General features: G+C 40.7%; 1 protein-coding gene across 3 annotated transcripts in view; it reads left to right on the top strand.

Moving 5' to 3' along the window:
• The window catches only part of P4HA2 (prolyl 4-hydroxylase subunit alpha 2), a 77,754-nt gene that overhangs the window by 20,693 nt on the left and 39,915 nt on the right, over positions 1-17,146 (top strand). For all 3 annotated transcript variants that reach the window (XM_075601114.1, XM_075601112.1, XM_075601113.1), the window contains exons 3-5: positions 1,513-1,623; positions 4,628-4,724; positions 6,511-6,662. In XM_075601114.1, the coding sequence (XP_075457229.1) occupies positions 1,542-1,623; positions 4,628-4,724; positions 6,511-6,662 (331 nt within the window). In that variant the 5' untranslated portion in view covers positions 1,513-1,541. The remainder of the gene's footprint in view (positions 1-1,512; positions 1,624-4,627; positions 4,725-6,510; positions 6,663-17,146) is intronic.

Here is a 17,146-nt window from a genome sequence, read left to right as displayed (position 1 = left end):
GGCAGCCCAAAAGCAGTCCTCAATCAGGTCATCAGTGACAAAACGCTTAGGGCGTTTTCTAAAGGTGCGAGCATAGCAGCTGTTTATACTACTCACAAGCAGAGTGTATTTTTATGCCGATTGAGGACTGCCGAGTTTCCCTGGTTTGAGATATAGATATATATATATATACATACATACATACATACATATATATATATACATACATACATACATACATACATACATACATACATACGAGAGAATCAAGTCTTTAAGCTTGCCAAATATAAACATAGAATTTAAACATTATAGGAGGGAGGGGGGGGGGATTTTCCCATTAATAGACAAAGTGAGTGTCAGCACAGTGGAGTGGTTAGGGAAAAAGACCACTGGATTGTATGATTTAACCCTTACATTACACGTGTTTTAGTAACAGACAGTATATAGTATGGTGGAACCCTATAAATGGTTGTAACACAGCGACAGATGTCTATGAAATTGTGTAATTACGTTGATGTAATAAAAAGGTCTTGACATGTATTTTGGGACACAGGATTCTGACAATCCAGTGAAAATACATCGCCAACATAATTTGTCTCAAACAGGTCGCACAGTCCACTTGATCTAATTACCAACCTCCATCATGCACTTGTTTTAATTCTTTAAATCAATATACATTTCTCTTAATATACATGTCTATTAAGCCCACAATTACAGAACTGCTTGATATGAATTTTTCCAGACAAATTACGATGATCTAATACATGTTGATAAGTGATTTAGACACATCACTATATTGTAAATACATACCTTGAATGTATATTACACTATGTTTAAGGAACGAAATCCATTAACATAATACATGTGTGTGTTACTATATTTAGAGCGCATGTGTAGAACTCTGGTTAAATGGTCATGTGCGTTGAAAGATGTGAAAGCGTAGAGTTGATAACACTCCTTAAAGTTTGACAAATGCGCATGTGCAGTGTATGTTGTAACGTGTCTCACCGTTACGATAATCCCTGTGCATCCAGGTAACGTTTCGATGCTCGATTTTGGAATGGACGTTATTTTTGTATATCTTTAGTGTTGAGGATCCCCGTTAATTATGAGAAAAATAACGTCCGTTGCCTATTTGGGGAGCGTTGCATTATTAGGTCCAAATTAACGGAGCTCTGTGGATATACCCCCATGATTGTTTCCACCATTCTGTGGAATTTCAGAAATCTGCTGAAATTTGCCAATATTTTTTCACGAAAATAGAAAACGTTGTTAAAAAAAACAGAAACATGCATTAGTTGATGTGCTTTGCAAATCCCAACACAGAAGCAAATGGCATCAGGTCTCATGGTCCTTTACATGTTGCCATTGTCACAAAACTCCGGCGTTAGTCATGACATTTTGAGTAATTTGGTGAAAATTTAGCATTTACTGTAAACCACACAACTCGAGTTAACTCATTGCAGCCAGTAGACCTAAATAAAATATTTAAAGTAATTCTAAGAGAATACATTTCTGCTTTTTTTTCAGATTGACTTGACCGTGTGTTCTTGGTAAAGATGGAGCCCTGGGGTCCCTCATTGCTGTTCATCAGTCTTTGCTGTACGTGGCATGTTCAGGCAGAGTTTTTCACATCAATAGGTATGTATTAATTTCTCCAAGCTTACAACCTTGTATGGTGCAGTGAAGTTTGGAAAGTAATAATGTGAGCAGTTCTCTGATACGAGTACAAAGCAATGCCATGGCACTTGGACTATAGACATGCAGGAATCTTATTACCTCTGTTCGTGCTACATTTTCCTTGCCTTTTACTATCCTATGCACCTTTTTTTATGTGAAGCCCCCCAGACATGATTTATTGTACAGTAACTACTTCTTTTAGAAACAGAAAATGATATACAGTAAAATTGTTAGGATTCGATAAAGATTGATATCATTTTGAACTTTAACTGCATTATAGGCATACCATGGTTTAAGTACACTCACTTTAAGTACACTCGCGAGTAAGGACATATCAACCAATAGGCAAACGGCAGCTAACGCATGTGCCTGTCAGCACGTCTTGAACATCAATACCGGCTCCCTACCTGTACCAAAGCTGTGCGCAAGCAGAGACTATAGAGCCTGTTACAAATGCGTTATTTACATCGGTTGTGCACGTATATGATGATTGCAGTACAGTACATGCATCGATAAATGGGGAAAAGGTAGTGCTTCACGTTAAGTACATTTTCGCTTTACATACATGCTCTGGACACATTGCATACGTTAATGCGGGGTATGACTGTATAACGTTTCCCTAATCATTTAGCCCCCAAAATACCATATACATAAAGCAAATTGCCAACTTAATAAATCGAGTAATACGCAAATGTTTTTATTTTTATTTTTTATTGCAATGTTGGGAGGGCCAACTCTCTAGCATTTAAATACCACTTTGAGTTAGTCAGACAAATACCACTTTGAGTTAGTCAGACAAATGCGAAGAAGTTTACTTTGGTAAACGAAACGCGTCGCGACTATTGTGGCTGGTGGTTTCACTACCCACCACCAGTACACATTCAAGTGTATCGTTTCTGCCCGTTCCCGATAGTTTCTACGGTATCAAAAACGGACAGGCATCCTAAGGACACCTATAGAGAGCTCCGGTTCCTGCGCATGCGTGCTACACTCCTCACCACGCTACCACACGTGGAGGATAGGAGACAGAACAGAGACAGCCCCAGCGCGCGGGTCTGATCTCCCAGAACTGAGATTGCCCATCTATTTCCTATGTGATGCCCTACTCCTGTGATAGACGTCAGAATCGGGGATTATTAAAGAAATTTTATATGTAAGTTACTATTATTTTTATTATTGCTAATACCATATACAGGCATACCCCGCATTAACGTACGCAATGGGACCGGAGCATGTATGTAAAGCGAAAATGTACTTAAAGTGAAGCACTGCCTTTTTCCCACTTATCGATGCATGTACTGTACTGCAATCGTCATATACGTGCATAACTGATGTAAATAAGGCATTTGTAACAGGCTCTATAGTCTCCCCACTTGCGCACACCTTTGGTACAGGTAGGGAGCCGGTATTGCTGTTCAGGACGTGCAGACAGGCGCATGCGTGAGCTGCCGTTTGCCTATTGAGCGAGATGTACTTACTCGCGAGTGTACTTAAAGTGAGTGTACTTAAACCGGGGTATGCCTGTACATCTCTCATCTTGGTGCGCTTTTGTGTTTTTTCTTTTTTGTTGCATACCAGTTAAAAAATAACTGGCTGTGTGTAAGGGCAGGTATTTCTGTTTACTTGCCCTTATTTCTCTTGCTTCCCTAAAACTATTTGCTGAACTTCTTCTAAACTGTCTATTAACTTCTTGGATCTGAAAATAGAAGTCTGTTAGACTTGGCCTTCCCATGTACCGTCATAACTTGCACAAGAATGTTAAACATGAATTTGGAAATCATGCTGACAGACCTGGGCAAATATTTACTAAACAGTACACCTTAAGTCCCATTTATTTTGAATTTTTTTTTTAAACCAATAACTCACATGTACTGTATGACAACTACTGTATATGCTGAAGCTCAAGGCTAAGACTGAAAAGGGTCTTACTAATTGTTGTGCTAAGAACCAAAATGAGACTTATTAATGGATGTTGTACAGAGGCTAATGAGAAACCACAAGTGCCTTTGTAAATGTACTTCACTTAAAGTAATGAAATACTAAGCAGTTTTCACATTATTTAACCGACTGTTTTTTTTTTAATATACAAAACAAAGAATTTGAATAAATCCAGTTTGTTTTTAGAGGACATGGTAACTAACCATTGTGTACAATCCTGAAAAACTACAACTACAATCTGACATCTGCAGAGTGCTAGGTAGAAATGGATGTAGTAACAGTAGAAATGTGACATATTGAGCATATTAAAGAGGTTAATTTCAACTCTGTTGCTGCTTAAAACATAAAAACACTGAAACGTTTGTTTTTCATATTTTATTTACATTATTTGACCCACCACTTCCATACCATTGGTAGCCCCCTGAATTAGGAGGTATGTATGATGTACAGTATAGGCATTTTAAATTACAAAATGGCAGCCAGCAGGAAGCTCACAGCTGGCAAATCAGTAACAGGTGGCCTATGATGGACTATCTTACAACAAGTTACCCAGCAGCCACATTGGGAGAAAGTAAATTCAGAAATATGTGCTGTTCTAGTTGTTGTTTATGTACTGCAGTTATCAATTTTTATGGGGCCAGCTAGGCTCAACCTCTATTTTAATTTCCCACTCCCACCAGTTTCAAAGTTATGAAGCCTTTGATCCCCAGAACATGATGTTGCAACTTTCTATTGGAATCTAGAATCAGGAGCTCTTCGGAACTGAAAGTATTGCAGTTCAGCTCTGAATTAAACTTGGGTTCAGATACGGGGAGACAAATTATTATGATAATTGAACAATTGCAGTACTACACTAAGAGGCTGCATGTTTCAGAACTCCCTTCGAGAAGTAGAAAATTGAGGGGTAGATTGCCGCTAAAGCAGGAAACTGCACATTGTATTTTGTGGTCGGCTTCTCCCAGAGGTTAGAGAGAACCGGATCAGTCTTGGCGTTGTAACAATATTCATGGCTAGTTTATTTTTTCAGGTCAGATGACAGATCTAATTTACAAGGAGAGAGATCTAGTCCACTCCTTGAAAGAATACATTCGTGAAGAAGAGGCACGACTCTCTGAAATCAAAAGGTAAATGGACCCATTCTTGGAGTTTACAATAAAACACTGTCACAAATGTGAAATTGTGATTTATGGCACAGAGTCTGCCACACTCAACCTTCCGAACTCTTTAACATATGATTGGGTGTATCCGCTCTGGCGCCATTGACTTGTCCACTTTCAGTTTTGAACGTTCCAGTAGGACTTGTGTCCACCTCCTTTCCATTTATATTCCTGTTTTATAACTGTCTGTGAGTAGGTTTTCTGGCTGTGCACTTCTTTTAACCCAGGTTGTGCTGAAAAGCTGTGTAATACGGCTGGCATAAGTTTTTATAGGGGTTATCCATGTTAAAATTAATTAAACAGTAAAGAGTGACACACTGTGCTCATTTGCATGTCATTACCCAGAATCCTTGGCTGCATTGTTTGCTAAGCGATAATGAGGAAAGACAGGGTTGCAGACCTGTCTGAAACATTCAAATGTCACATTTGACATTCACCGCCACAGCTGATACTTTCTCCCTATTTGTAAATATAAAGCCTAGTATTGCTTCCTTGTGAGGAATCCAGACTGTGACTGCATCTGTCTGATCCTGCAACACATGGGGTGACCATATTTTTCCCGGGACAAATGTCACACATACGTGAATGGCAAGTGCTGGCCGAAAACTGGGGCATTTGAATACATTTCGGGACAGAGGACAAAAAAACGGGGCTATCACGGCTTAACCGGGACATCTGGTCACCCGTAGTTGCCATCTTAGTGATGTCCTCAATTAAAACCCTGTTGAATTCCTCGGTCTCCTGCAGGTCTGTGGGTCACTCCAGTACTCAGAACAACCTTGTCATTTGTTTCTATAGCTACCCAAAATGTCTCAGTATTTTCATCTCAACAGTTATGAGGGGACTTTTATTGTTTATGATAACAATAACTATGCAATCAACAAATAAAGAACTTACTTTTGTTTGAATTTGACAACCCCCCAAATTGGTACTGCCTAGGGCATCTTTGTGGCAGTAGAGTTTGCATGTGTTTACATTTTCTTTTTTTTGTTGTTGAAATAGATGCAGTTTTAAGGAAATGTAATTACCTTAGCTGCCGAGCAATGCATTCTCCCATGATCGGTCGGCAAAGATCCTGCTTTCCCGGGCTCACAATATGGCTACCTACTTCAAAAGAGGAAGTGCTGTGCTTTTGTAAATAGTTGCTATAGCAACCTAAGGACACTTAGTTCATTAAAACTCATTAAATAAGGGCACAACGAGTGGTGTATTAAACACATAGGATCTTTAATGTATTGCTGCTCAAGACATAAGCACCAACACAGCATATAGGACTGTGTCTGTCTGTCATGTCTTCCCTGGTTAGACTCCTCAATATGCTATGAAGACACTCCCCTGTGCTGGAGCCTTCTCCAAAAGAATGGGCCTACAATCTTCTCCAGTACTGTGAAGTAGCTTCACAGCATGTTGCATAACAGCCTTACAGTAAAATGGTTGCTAAACTATGCTATATCATGTGGAAAATGTGAGTTAGAAGAGATTGTGTAGCAATTGTGAACTGTGACAAGAAAAGCATTCTAAGGGAAGAGAACAATTTGAACAAGACACAGAAAGAATGGAGAGGAACAGCATACTGAGCATATTGGGAAAGGGCATTGCAGTGTAAATAACAAACACTATATGCATAGTGGGATAAAATAAGTCATACCATCACTGTGCTGTAGGTAATAACCGTATGATGATTTTGAGGAAAGAGTCCCAAATAATTTTTGTGCAGTAATCTAAAGGATGTTTAATTTCCTTGTAATTTAAGATGGGCAGCTGAAGTAGATGAACTAACTAGCAAGTCGACCATGGATCCAGAAGGGTATCTTGCCCACCCTGTGAATGCATACAAGCTGGTGAAGAGGCTCAACACGGATTGGGTATCACTGGAGACCCTAGTGCTGCAGGATTCAACAAAAGGTAAGGCAAGTTGTTATAATTAAGAACATATTGGCAAGGACTCTTTTTTTTGTTTTGTTTCCATAGCATATTAACAAAAGGGACCATCAACGTTAAACGTTTAGAGCAGTGTTTGCCAACTCAACGTTTAGAGCAGTGTTTGCCAACTCCAGTCCTCAGGGAACCCCAACAGGTCAGGTCTTAAGGATATCCCTGCTCCAGCACAGGTGGGTCAGTCAAAATGACTGTGCCGCTGATTGACCCACCTGTGCTGGAGCAGAGATAGCCTTAAGACCTGACCTGTTGGGGTTCCCTGAGGACTGGAGTTGGGAAACACTGGTTTAGAGAAAACAAATATACAAATGTACAATAAAAGCAGGTGTAATGCTGCTTTGCTTGTATATTAATGAATAGCTAAAAAAGGCTTTAGTGTCACCCAGAAATGTGCAATGAATATTAAAATAGCAAGATTATGCTGAACATGCGCCTTATCTTGAACTCCCCATTGCTGCCAGCATTGCAGTAGCTTTTTAAGACTGTAGCCTCAACTGATCGGTTATATATAATCGATATATATACTGTATATATTATAAACAAACCATGTTCTTATAAGCCAAATTACCATACATTTTGCTTTCAAAGAGCCTGCCTTCTATTTCCATCTTGAAAGCTGATACCAACATGGAAGATCTATACATGACATAGGCCAGGAAAGATCTGCAACCATTCAAGGAAAAAGAGCCATTTAAAAAAAAAAAAAAAATATTCCCGAGAGCCGCAACACATACATGAATATTACACCTCCACAAACACATATATACTCTATACCGTAAACACACTATAGGTATATACTACACAATAGGTATATACTGTATAAGCATTAACATACAACAAACTTACTTTAATCATAATTAAGGGAAGGAAAAAATATGTGGGGGAATAAAATGCATCTCACAATAATAAGTCCCTTTATTTAGTTTTTTCATTGTTTTTTCATGCAAAACAGTTTGCCATTTTCAAATACATACATACATACATACATACACTACCACCCCCCCAAAATACAGACTATCCCCCAAATATATACACACACACTACAATACACACACACACTCTACCCCCCCCCCCATCAATCTTATAAGCACATAGCCCTAACCTCTCTGACCTTGAACACATACTTCAATCTGACTTTGAGAATTGAAAATTGGATTTCCCAAAACAAACTGTTTCTAAACACTGACAAGACTAACAATGGTATTTGGGACCAAGGCTACATTTCTAAAACTTCCATTGAAGGAGTTACTGTACAGATCAGAACCAACTCTAATACTACCCTAGACCCTGTTACTAGTTTTAAATACGTGGGCATATGGTTTGACTCCCGTTTAACATTTGTGTTGCACATTGATACTCTGACATCCAAAACCTATGCCAAACTAGGTGTACTATATAGGAACAAATCCTCCCTAAATCTGCTGGTCAGAAAGCGCATTGCACAGCAGATGCTGATGCCAATTATAGATTATGGGGATATAGTATATGGCACAACACCCCAAACTCAACTCAGCAAATTTTACACCCTCTTCAACTCAATATTCCACGTTGTCCTCCAATGCAATTACAACACACATCACTGCGAAATGCTCAAAGAACTACTGTAGATTAGTCATCACTTGAGTCTAGGTGCAAAGTTCATCTCTGTCTTGCCGTCAAATACTTTCTCAGCATGCTTCCCGCCTATCTGAACAAGCTCCTCACCCCTACCACATGCCGCACTTATCATCTGAGACCAGGCTCCAAAAGACTGTTCATGGTCCCAAGGTTCTGCAAACTATCCGTCTGCTTCTTCTTCTCTTACCGTGCACCCCAAAACTGGAACAGTCTACCGGAGACTCTCACAGCCACCACCGGTTTAAATTCTTTCAAAACCAAAGCTGTCTCACAGTTTAATCTGGTCTGTAACTGTTACATACTGTACTCCTATAATATATATTATCTTTAACTGTGCATACAATGTCTTGTATATAATGTATAACCCTTTTCACTCATTGTAAGTATGTATTTGTAACCATGTATTTGTCATTATAACTCTATGCCCAGTACATACTTGAAAACGAGAGGTAACTCAATGTATTACTTCCTGGTAAAACATTTTATAAATACACACACACACACACACATCGAGAAAACTCCCCCTCGTCAATAAAGATGTTGTAAATAGAAATCATGTAAAGTGCCCCAAAGAGAACAAAAAAAACCGTCCCCTCATGGATTGTACCCGGGTAGACAAAGCGCAACAAAAGCTACATACTCAATGTAGGTGACAAAATATTGAATCAAAAGTAAGGCATAGATGATAAATAAGCCATCAGATTCAAGCAGAGCATTGCATGGTCACCCGAAAGGAGAATGTCACCAAAGATCAATATGTCATGTGAATAAGCTAAATTAAGTAGCTGAACACACTGAGGATAGTAGAGACTGCCTGAAAGTAATGGCATATACAATGTATCTAGCAGAACAGTTGTGATGGTATACTGTATATTAGTGGTTTCCAACCTTTTTTTGTTAAGGAACCCCAAGTGAAATTCTGAGGAACCCCTAACCATCTCAAATAGCAACTCTGTGATCAGATGCATTGTAAATTCTTCTGTATTTGATACAATTTTCAAATGCCCAGAAAATGACAGGGAACCCTTTTGGGATGTCCAGGGAACCCAAGGGTTCCTAGGAACCCTGGTTGAAAAACACTAGTATATATGGTAATTCCTAAGGAATTTAAACGACACGCTGAAAAAGTTTTCCAGTCCCTCAGTGTAGCAAAAGAGATGATCGCTGCAACAATGTAACAGAGCAGTATGTATGTTGCAAGTCAAACGGATGCTGTTAAAATCATAGTCAAATAGTAGCAGTTCCACAAAGTAGTATCCCTTGAAAGTGAACATAGGGAAATGGTAAGCCCCCCCCCTCCCTCTCCCGTGACCCATCTTCAAATGACGCCGAGGTTCACGTGACATCATGTCAGCGTCATTTGACGCGCGTTACCATGACCCCCATGATTTGTCATGGCAACAAAAGTAAGGGACAGAACATATCAGCATCTAATGGTTAGTTAGTATAGGGCGCTTCATTGGTCTAAAGGGAGGGGAGCAGAATTGGTCACACTAAACACATTCCAGAGTATTGCCTCATTAGTTATACACTGCAGTAACATCCCCCCTGCTGGAAGACAGGGCTGTAAATTAGGCGTGCTGTGTGGTCCACTTGCTATGAACTCTGAGAGCAGCATAGTGAGGAGAGCCACACCTCCACATGCAGGTTGCAGACCCCTGACATAGGCTGTGCCTATGTTATGATGGAGAATAAGGGATTACGTGATAGTACAAAACCATTCACCTATAATTGACCATTTCTCAAATTTGCTTCCCAGATTACTGCCCCTGCTGTTATTTTGCTGTCAGTTTTAATGTTGAATGTTTGTCAGTGATTTTGATAATATATTAACCCCTTTGTTGTCAGAAGGCCCTACAACGGCCCTTCTTACAGTGAAAGGTTTAAAACACTGAAAATCATGTTTATTTTCCAAATTCATTTTTTCGTAAGTAACACATACTTTTCTTTTTCAAACAAGAAAACAGTGCATGTTTCTGTTCCTCTTGGCCTGCTCTGCTTGTGAGAATCCTGCCTTTTCGTAGTGAGTCAGTAATTGCTTTCACATAAGCTCGGTGCATGTTCTCTCTTATGCCTCAATATGTTTTAGCTCTTTCCCTATTAGAGCATTGTAAAATGCCAAGAGTTGGATCGTGACATGTAGAGAATTGGCTGTGAATTTTCTCTCCCTGCCATCCCATACCACAAGAATAATTCCTGACCTTCACAGCACACATCCGAGTTTCATTTTTGCTGTTCGTGTAATGGAAAACTGTTTTCTAAATTTGGACTCCGCCAAAGGTCTAAAACATTTGACATGAACACATTTGTGCTATCCTAACCTTATTTTAATCCTTAGATGAATCGTAATGTTTTGATAACGGAGCTGCACCTGACTCCTAATCACCTTGAAATTAGCACACGTTGGTCCTTGCAGAGAATGATTTTTAACATGGGGAAGGTTTCATGGATACTGTACTGTACCTTCATCCAATTCCAAACATGGATTTCGTAGGGTGATCAGGACTAAGAGGGCAACTGTAATATTCACTGTAAAAGTCCTAAGCCCTTTAACAATGGTGGGATAAAAATACATAATCTCTTACAAAAAGAATGATCTTGTTGTTAAAGCACTGGTCTGTAATGTGGTGACTCAATACCTATTCCATGTTAAGATGGAAAAGGGACTTTATTGACCTGGGTACCAGGATATTAGGGGACAGAGTTACTAAGTGGTACCAGGAGGTATATTCCGGTGCTGGAAGGTGTCTCATAGAGTAGCATAAAATGGTAAATATGTGCCCAGATCTTTTGGGGTTGGTTTAATTTAGCTTGTATTACTCTAATATATATTGCACAGCTTTCTATTAGGAGGGAGGGGGGGGGGAATGGTAGACAGATTGTTGGAGGGGCTGGGACTGACCCGGCGGTCTTGGTACATGTTGGCACCAATGGCAAAGTTAGAGAGAAATGGAGAGTCCTAAAGAATGATTTCAGGGATCTAGGCCAAAAGCTTAAAGCTAGGACTTCCAAGGTAGTATTTTCTGAAATACTACCAGTGCCATGCTCGATCCCAAGGGAGACAGTTGGAGAATGGGAAAGTTACTGCATAGCTAAGAAAGTGGTGTAGGAAGGGGGGTTTGGGTTTTTTAGAGCACTGGGACTCCTTGTCTGAGAGGGGCAATATTTATGCTAGGGACGGATTGCACCTCAATGAAGAGGGATTTTTTGTGCTAGGGGGGAGAATGCTAAAAGGGTTGGAGGAGAGTTTTAAGTAGGATGGAGGGGGGGTGGGTACAAGAAACAGAGTGAACTAAATAGAATAGATGAGGAAATAGCAAGCTGTCATGGAGGTAGAATGGGGGCAAGTGAGCATTTGGGAAGCAGTGTATTTACCCATTGTAAATACAGATAATAATAGAAAACTTCTAAAGACAAAACCCAATTGGCGCAGAAAGGAAGGAGCAGATAAGATAATAGTGCAGACTGAAAAAAACTTAAATGCATGCTTGCTAATGCAAGAAGCCTGACAGATAAAATGGGGGAGCTTGAATTAATAGCTACAAGGGAGCAGTATTATATAATAGGCATTACTGAAACATGGTGGATGAAACTCATGACTGGGCAGTTAATTTGAGGGTTATTCCCTTTTGAAGTGAAACTTCTTTAGTGGCACCTAGTCCAGATGGGACAAAACTGGAGAGATGGGAGACGAAATGTGAAACGGTAGTGACGTCACGTAATGGACGCCGCTCCCCCCACACGTCCCCTGTCACACGTCGCCGCCGCTCCTAATGGCCGCCGCACCCCCCACACGGCCACTGACATATGCGATTACCGCCGCTGCCGCTCCTAACGGCCGCCGTTCCACGCCTGCTGCCATGCCGCGCATGCGCAGTTGCCATGGCGCCACTGACTCCAATCACCGCGGGAGGAGTGGGGAGGGGGTGGCGCGCAGCCGCTATCTGCCCCCGGCGGGTGCAGGCCCAGCAGCACACTGACCTGGATCTCCTGGTAGTGCTCCTGCAGGTCTTCCCACTCCCGCAGCGCCGGCAAGCTCATGGCGGCTGTGATATCCGAGGCCTCCGCTTTGCCCTCTAGCACCAGGCAGACACGGGCACTTCCTGGTTACATGCGCGGACAATGGGAGTTCTCCCCCCGGTCATGTGGTGCGCAGAATTTGTGGAGGGGGGGGTGGTGACCCGGCCGGTCGGTAGTGGCAATGAGTATCTCCCCCTATCACCACCAGACGGGGCAGGAGGAGGAAGGAAAAGCTCCTGCTCCGGTCCGGTGAGGGAGGGTTGTTAACTTGTCACCTGGGGGCTGGCTGCAGCAGGACACACACACACACACACAGACACTGACACACGCACACACTGACCCACACTGAATGACATACACACACTGACTGACACACACACACACTGACCCACACTGACTGACACACATACACACTGACTGACACACACACATACATACACACACACACTGACTGACACACACACAAACACACACACACACACAGACTGACACATACACACACACACACACACACAGACTGACACATACACACACACAGACTGACACATACACACACACAGACTGACACATACACACACACACTGACACACACACACACTGACTGACGCACATACACACACACACTGACACACACACACACACAGACTGACACATACACACACACACACACACACACACACAGACTGACACATACACACACACAGACTGACACATACACACACACAGACTGACACACACACACACACACACTGACTGTCAAAAACACACACACTGACTGACTCACATATACACACACACACACACACTGACTCACATACACACACACACTGACTGACACACACACAAACACACACACACACTGACTGACGCACATACACACACACACTGACACACACACACACACTGACTCACATACATACACACACAGACTGACACATACACACACACACACACACAGACTGACACACACACAGACTGACACATACACACACACAGACTGACACATACATACTCACACACACACACACACACACTGACTGACTCACATATACACACACACACACACACACACACACACACACACACACACACACACACACTGTCTCACATACACATACACACTGACTGTCACACACACACACACACACTGACTGACACACACACACACACACACACACACACTGACTGACTGACTGACACACATACACACAAGGAATTCACACTTAGTGCAAATAGCTAATACAGGGGATGTGTGCCGAGCACGCGCGTTATAAGTCAAATTTATTTGCGTTTTGTCAATGAAATTGTATTTTGATTTTTAATTAAAACATCACCAATACAAATACAATTTCTGTGACAAAAGTTAAAGAAGTTTCACTTACTATGCGTGTGCACAGCACACACAGCTTTTTTTTTTTCAGAAGGATCGAGAAAATAGAAGAGGAGATAGAGCAGCAGTGCGCAAACTGGGGGGTTACTTACCCGGCTTCAGTCCATGCATCTCCATGGCAATGCAGCGTCATTTTACGGCTGTTGCCATGGAGACGTGGCGTCAAATGACGGGGCATGGAACACAGACAGAGCTCAGTGCACATCCAGTGAAACTTATACACGGTACAGTGCCTAAATATATATGTATAGATATCTATTAAATAAAAATGGTCTTTTAGTTTTCAGCTGGTCTTAGCTGATTGGAGGGTGGCAACCTCCTACCTAATTTAAGCTCACCCCCTCCCACATTTAAATGAATAAAAGCTCACTCCATACCATCTCCCACTCTCAGGGGAACTTGCTTGCTTGCAGTATGATTGTGACAAATCTAATACAGAGTGCTTTTCTTGGTAATGTACAGGTTAATAAAAGCTTCAATCAGACGTAGAACTTTGCAACTAATTTTGACAGATTTATTATAAATCATTCTGCCTGGTAATGCACAGGTTATTAAGAATTTATATTAGTGTTGGGGACCCTTGAGATGTGGTCTGCCGTGTAGTGGCTCAGGGGCTTACAACAATTTGGCCAAAATGTTAAACTAAAAGACCATTTTTATTTAATAGATATCTATACATATATATTTAGGCACTGTACCGTGTATAAGTTTCGCTGGATGTGCACTGAGCTCTGTCTGTGTTTCATGTTCTGTCTCTGATTTTAAATACATATTGCCATGCTCAGTAGCACTCCTCTGTGACACTTATATGCTTATATATATGTTGTGGTTATTTTGGGGGTTCAATATGAGCTTGTAGGTGTCCTGTATGTCATAAAACAGATTACTTGGGTTCAACAAAGACCTTAAACTTTAGAAAGACAGATTTTAAATAAACTGTGAACGAATCTACAATGAATACATTGGGATGATTTCTTTGCAGGGAAAAATGTAGAAGATAAATGGGCTGTCTTTAAAACCCTGTTAGAAAAGTACACTTATCAGTGTATACCCTTTGGTAATAAGTATAAAAAAAATAAGTCATAACCAATGTAGCTAAATAAACAGGTAGGGGAGGAAATGGACAAGAAGAGGCACGTGTATAGATTCTTGAAGTCAGAAGGGACGGAGGCATCATATCAGAATTATAAGGAATGTAACAAAAATTGCAAAAGGGCAATTAAATTAGCAAAAATGGATAATGATAAAAAGGATTGCAATAGAAAGTAAGATCAACCCTAAAAAGTTCTTTAAGTACCTTAAGAATAAAAAAAAAAAGGAGAAAATAAAATATAGGACCCTTTCAGTGTGAGATGGGCAGGCAGATTACTGGAGATAAGGAAAAAACAGAAGTATTAAACAAATTCTTTGCCTCTGTTTACCAGGGAAGAATCCATTTCAATAGTAGTGCTGCAGGAGGAAGCCACAACCTCTATATTAACGAACAATTGGTTAAGTGTGGAAGAAGTTCATAGGTGGCTTGATAAAATTAAAGTAAATAAGGCACCTGGCCACAATGGCATACATCCAAGAGTTCTCAATGAGTTAAGGTCAGTAATAGCCAAACCATTATATTTAATATTTAAGGACTCAATTTCCACAGGCTCAGTACCACAAGATTGGTGTAAAGCAGATGTGGTGCCTATATTTAAAAAGGGAGCTAGATCACAACCGGGGAATTACAGACCTGTAAGCCTGAATTCAATAGTGGGGAAACTACTTGAAGAGTTATTTGAACAAGAATAAACAGGTGACTTGCAAATTAATTGGGGATAAATTAGGGGAATCCTTGATGGAGAAGGATTTAGGAGTGCTTGTAGACAGCAGACTTGGCAATAATGCCCAAAGTCATGCAGTAGCTGCAAAGGCAAACAAAATCTTATCTTGCATTAACGGGCAATGATGAAAGGGAAGAAAACATAATGATGCCCCTTTGTAAAGCATTAGTAAGACCATCCCTTGAATACGGAGAACAATTTTTGGGCACCACTCCTTCGAAAATACATTATGGAACTTGAGAGAATGCAGAGAAGAGCCACCAAATTAATAAAGGGGACGGACAATCTAATTTATGAGGAGGCACTAGCTAAATTATATTTACATTAGAAAAGAGGCGTTTGAGGGGATATGATAACTATATACAAATATATTTGGGGACAGTACAAAGAGCTTTCAAGAGAACTATTCATCCCAAGGGCAGTACAAAGGACTCAGTCATCCCTTGGTGGAAGGAAAGGAGATTTCACCTGCAACAAAGGAAAGGTCTCTTTACAGTAAGGGCAGTTAAAATGTAGAATTCATTACCCATGGAGACTGATGGCAGATACAATGGATATCTTCAAAAAAATGTTGGACATCTTTTAGAAGGAAAGGTGTATACATGAATATACCAAATAAGTATACATGGGATGGATGTTGATCCAGGGAGTAATCTGATTGACAATTCTTGGAGTCAAGATGGAATTTATTTTTCCCCTTATGAGATATCATTGAATGATATGTCACTGGGTTTTTTTGTTTGCTTTCCTCTGGATCAATATACTGTAAGAACAGATATAGGATAAAGTATCTGTCGTCTAAATTTAGCATACGTTGAACTTGATGGACACGTCTTTTTTCAACCTCATCTACTATGTAACTAATACAAACTCATTAGATATTTATTGGAGCAGGTTTTCGGTGATGTACAGTATGCTTGCAAATAAAGCAGCACTAGCCTGTATGTGTAACAGGGGACTTATCCCTGTTCAGTAATGTGCCTTTAATCTAGCAGTGTGGTGGTTAACTTCTGGTAGTTAATTACTAAACACCACCTGCCTGATTGAGATGGCTTACAAAAGCCTGTCTGTTCAAACAGGAAGTGAGAACTCATTAGCTGACACCTGAGCTGAACTTGGAGACACACTTGTTTTGAGCTCTGCCAAAGTTAGCAGAGCTGCTTTCAAGACACAAGGCCCAAATAAGACTTCTAAACCTGGATGCTGATTTTCTGTGCACGCTCAGTGCGGTTCCAGGAGAGCAGAGAAGCTTACTCTACAGCTGATAAACAGATAAGACTTTCATTATTAAGAGACTGCTTATACTGTATCTTCTTATTTTCATGCTATGTTTGGGGCTGGGGAGAAATGCTTGACTAGGGAGATGTGAATTGGTTGCATAGTGTTTTCACTAGAATTACTCCCAAGTGAATGAAGCTTTGTTCCCCCCCCCTGTGTTTGGATAATTTTCCTGATGAAAAGGAACAGGCACAATAAAGCCTATTATAATTTCACGTTATAAAGCCTCCTAATTGCGTACCTCTGTGAACGTCCGTCCACAGTATGCCTGTCAAGGTCCAAGGTCTAGATGAGCAAACTGCATTTAAAGCAGCAGTCCAAGATGCCAT

This window comes from Ascaphus truei, chromosome 5 (assembly GCF_040206685.1).
Source record: "Ascaphus truei isolate aAscTru1 chromosome 5, aAscTru1.hap1, whole genome shotgun sequence".
Lineage (NCBI taxonomy): Eukaryota > Metazoa > Chordata > Amphibia > Anura > Ascaphidae > Ascaphus > Ascaphus truei.
Note: the sequence above shows the minus strand (reverse complement) of the source record. Positions and strands in the feature narration are given on the sequence as shown.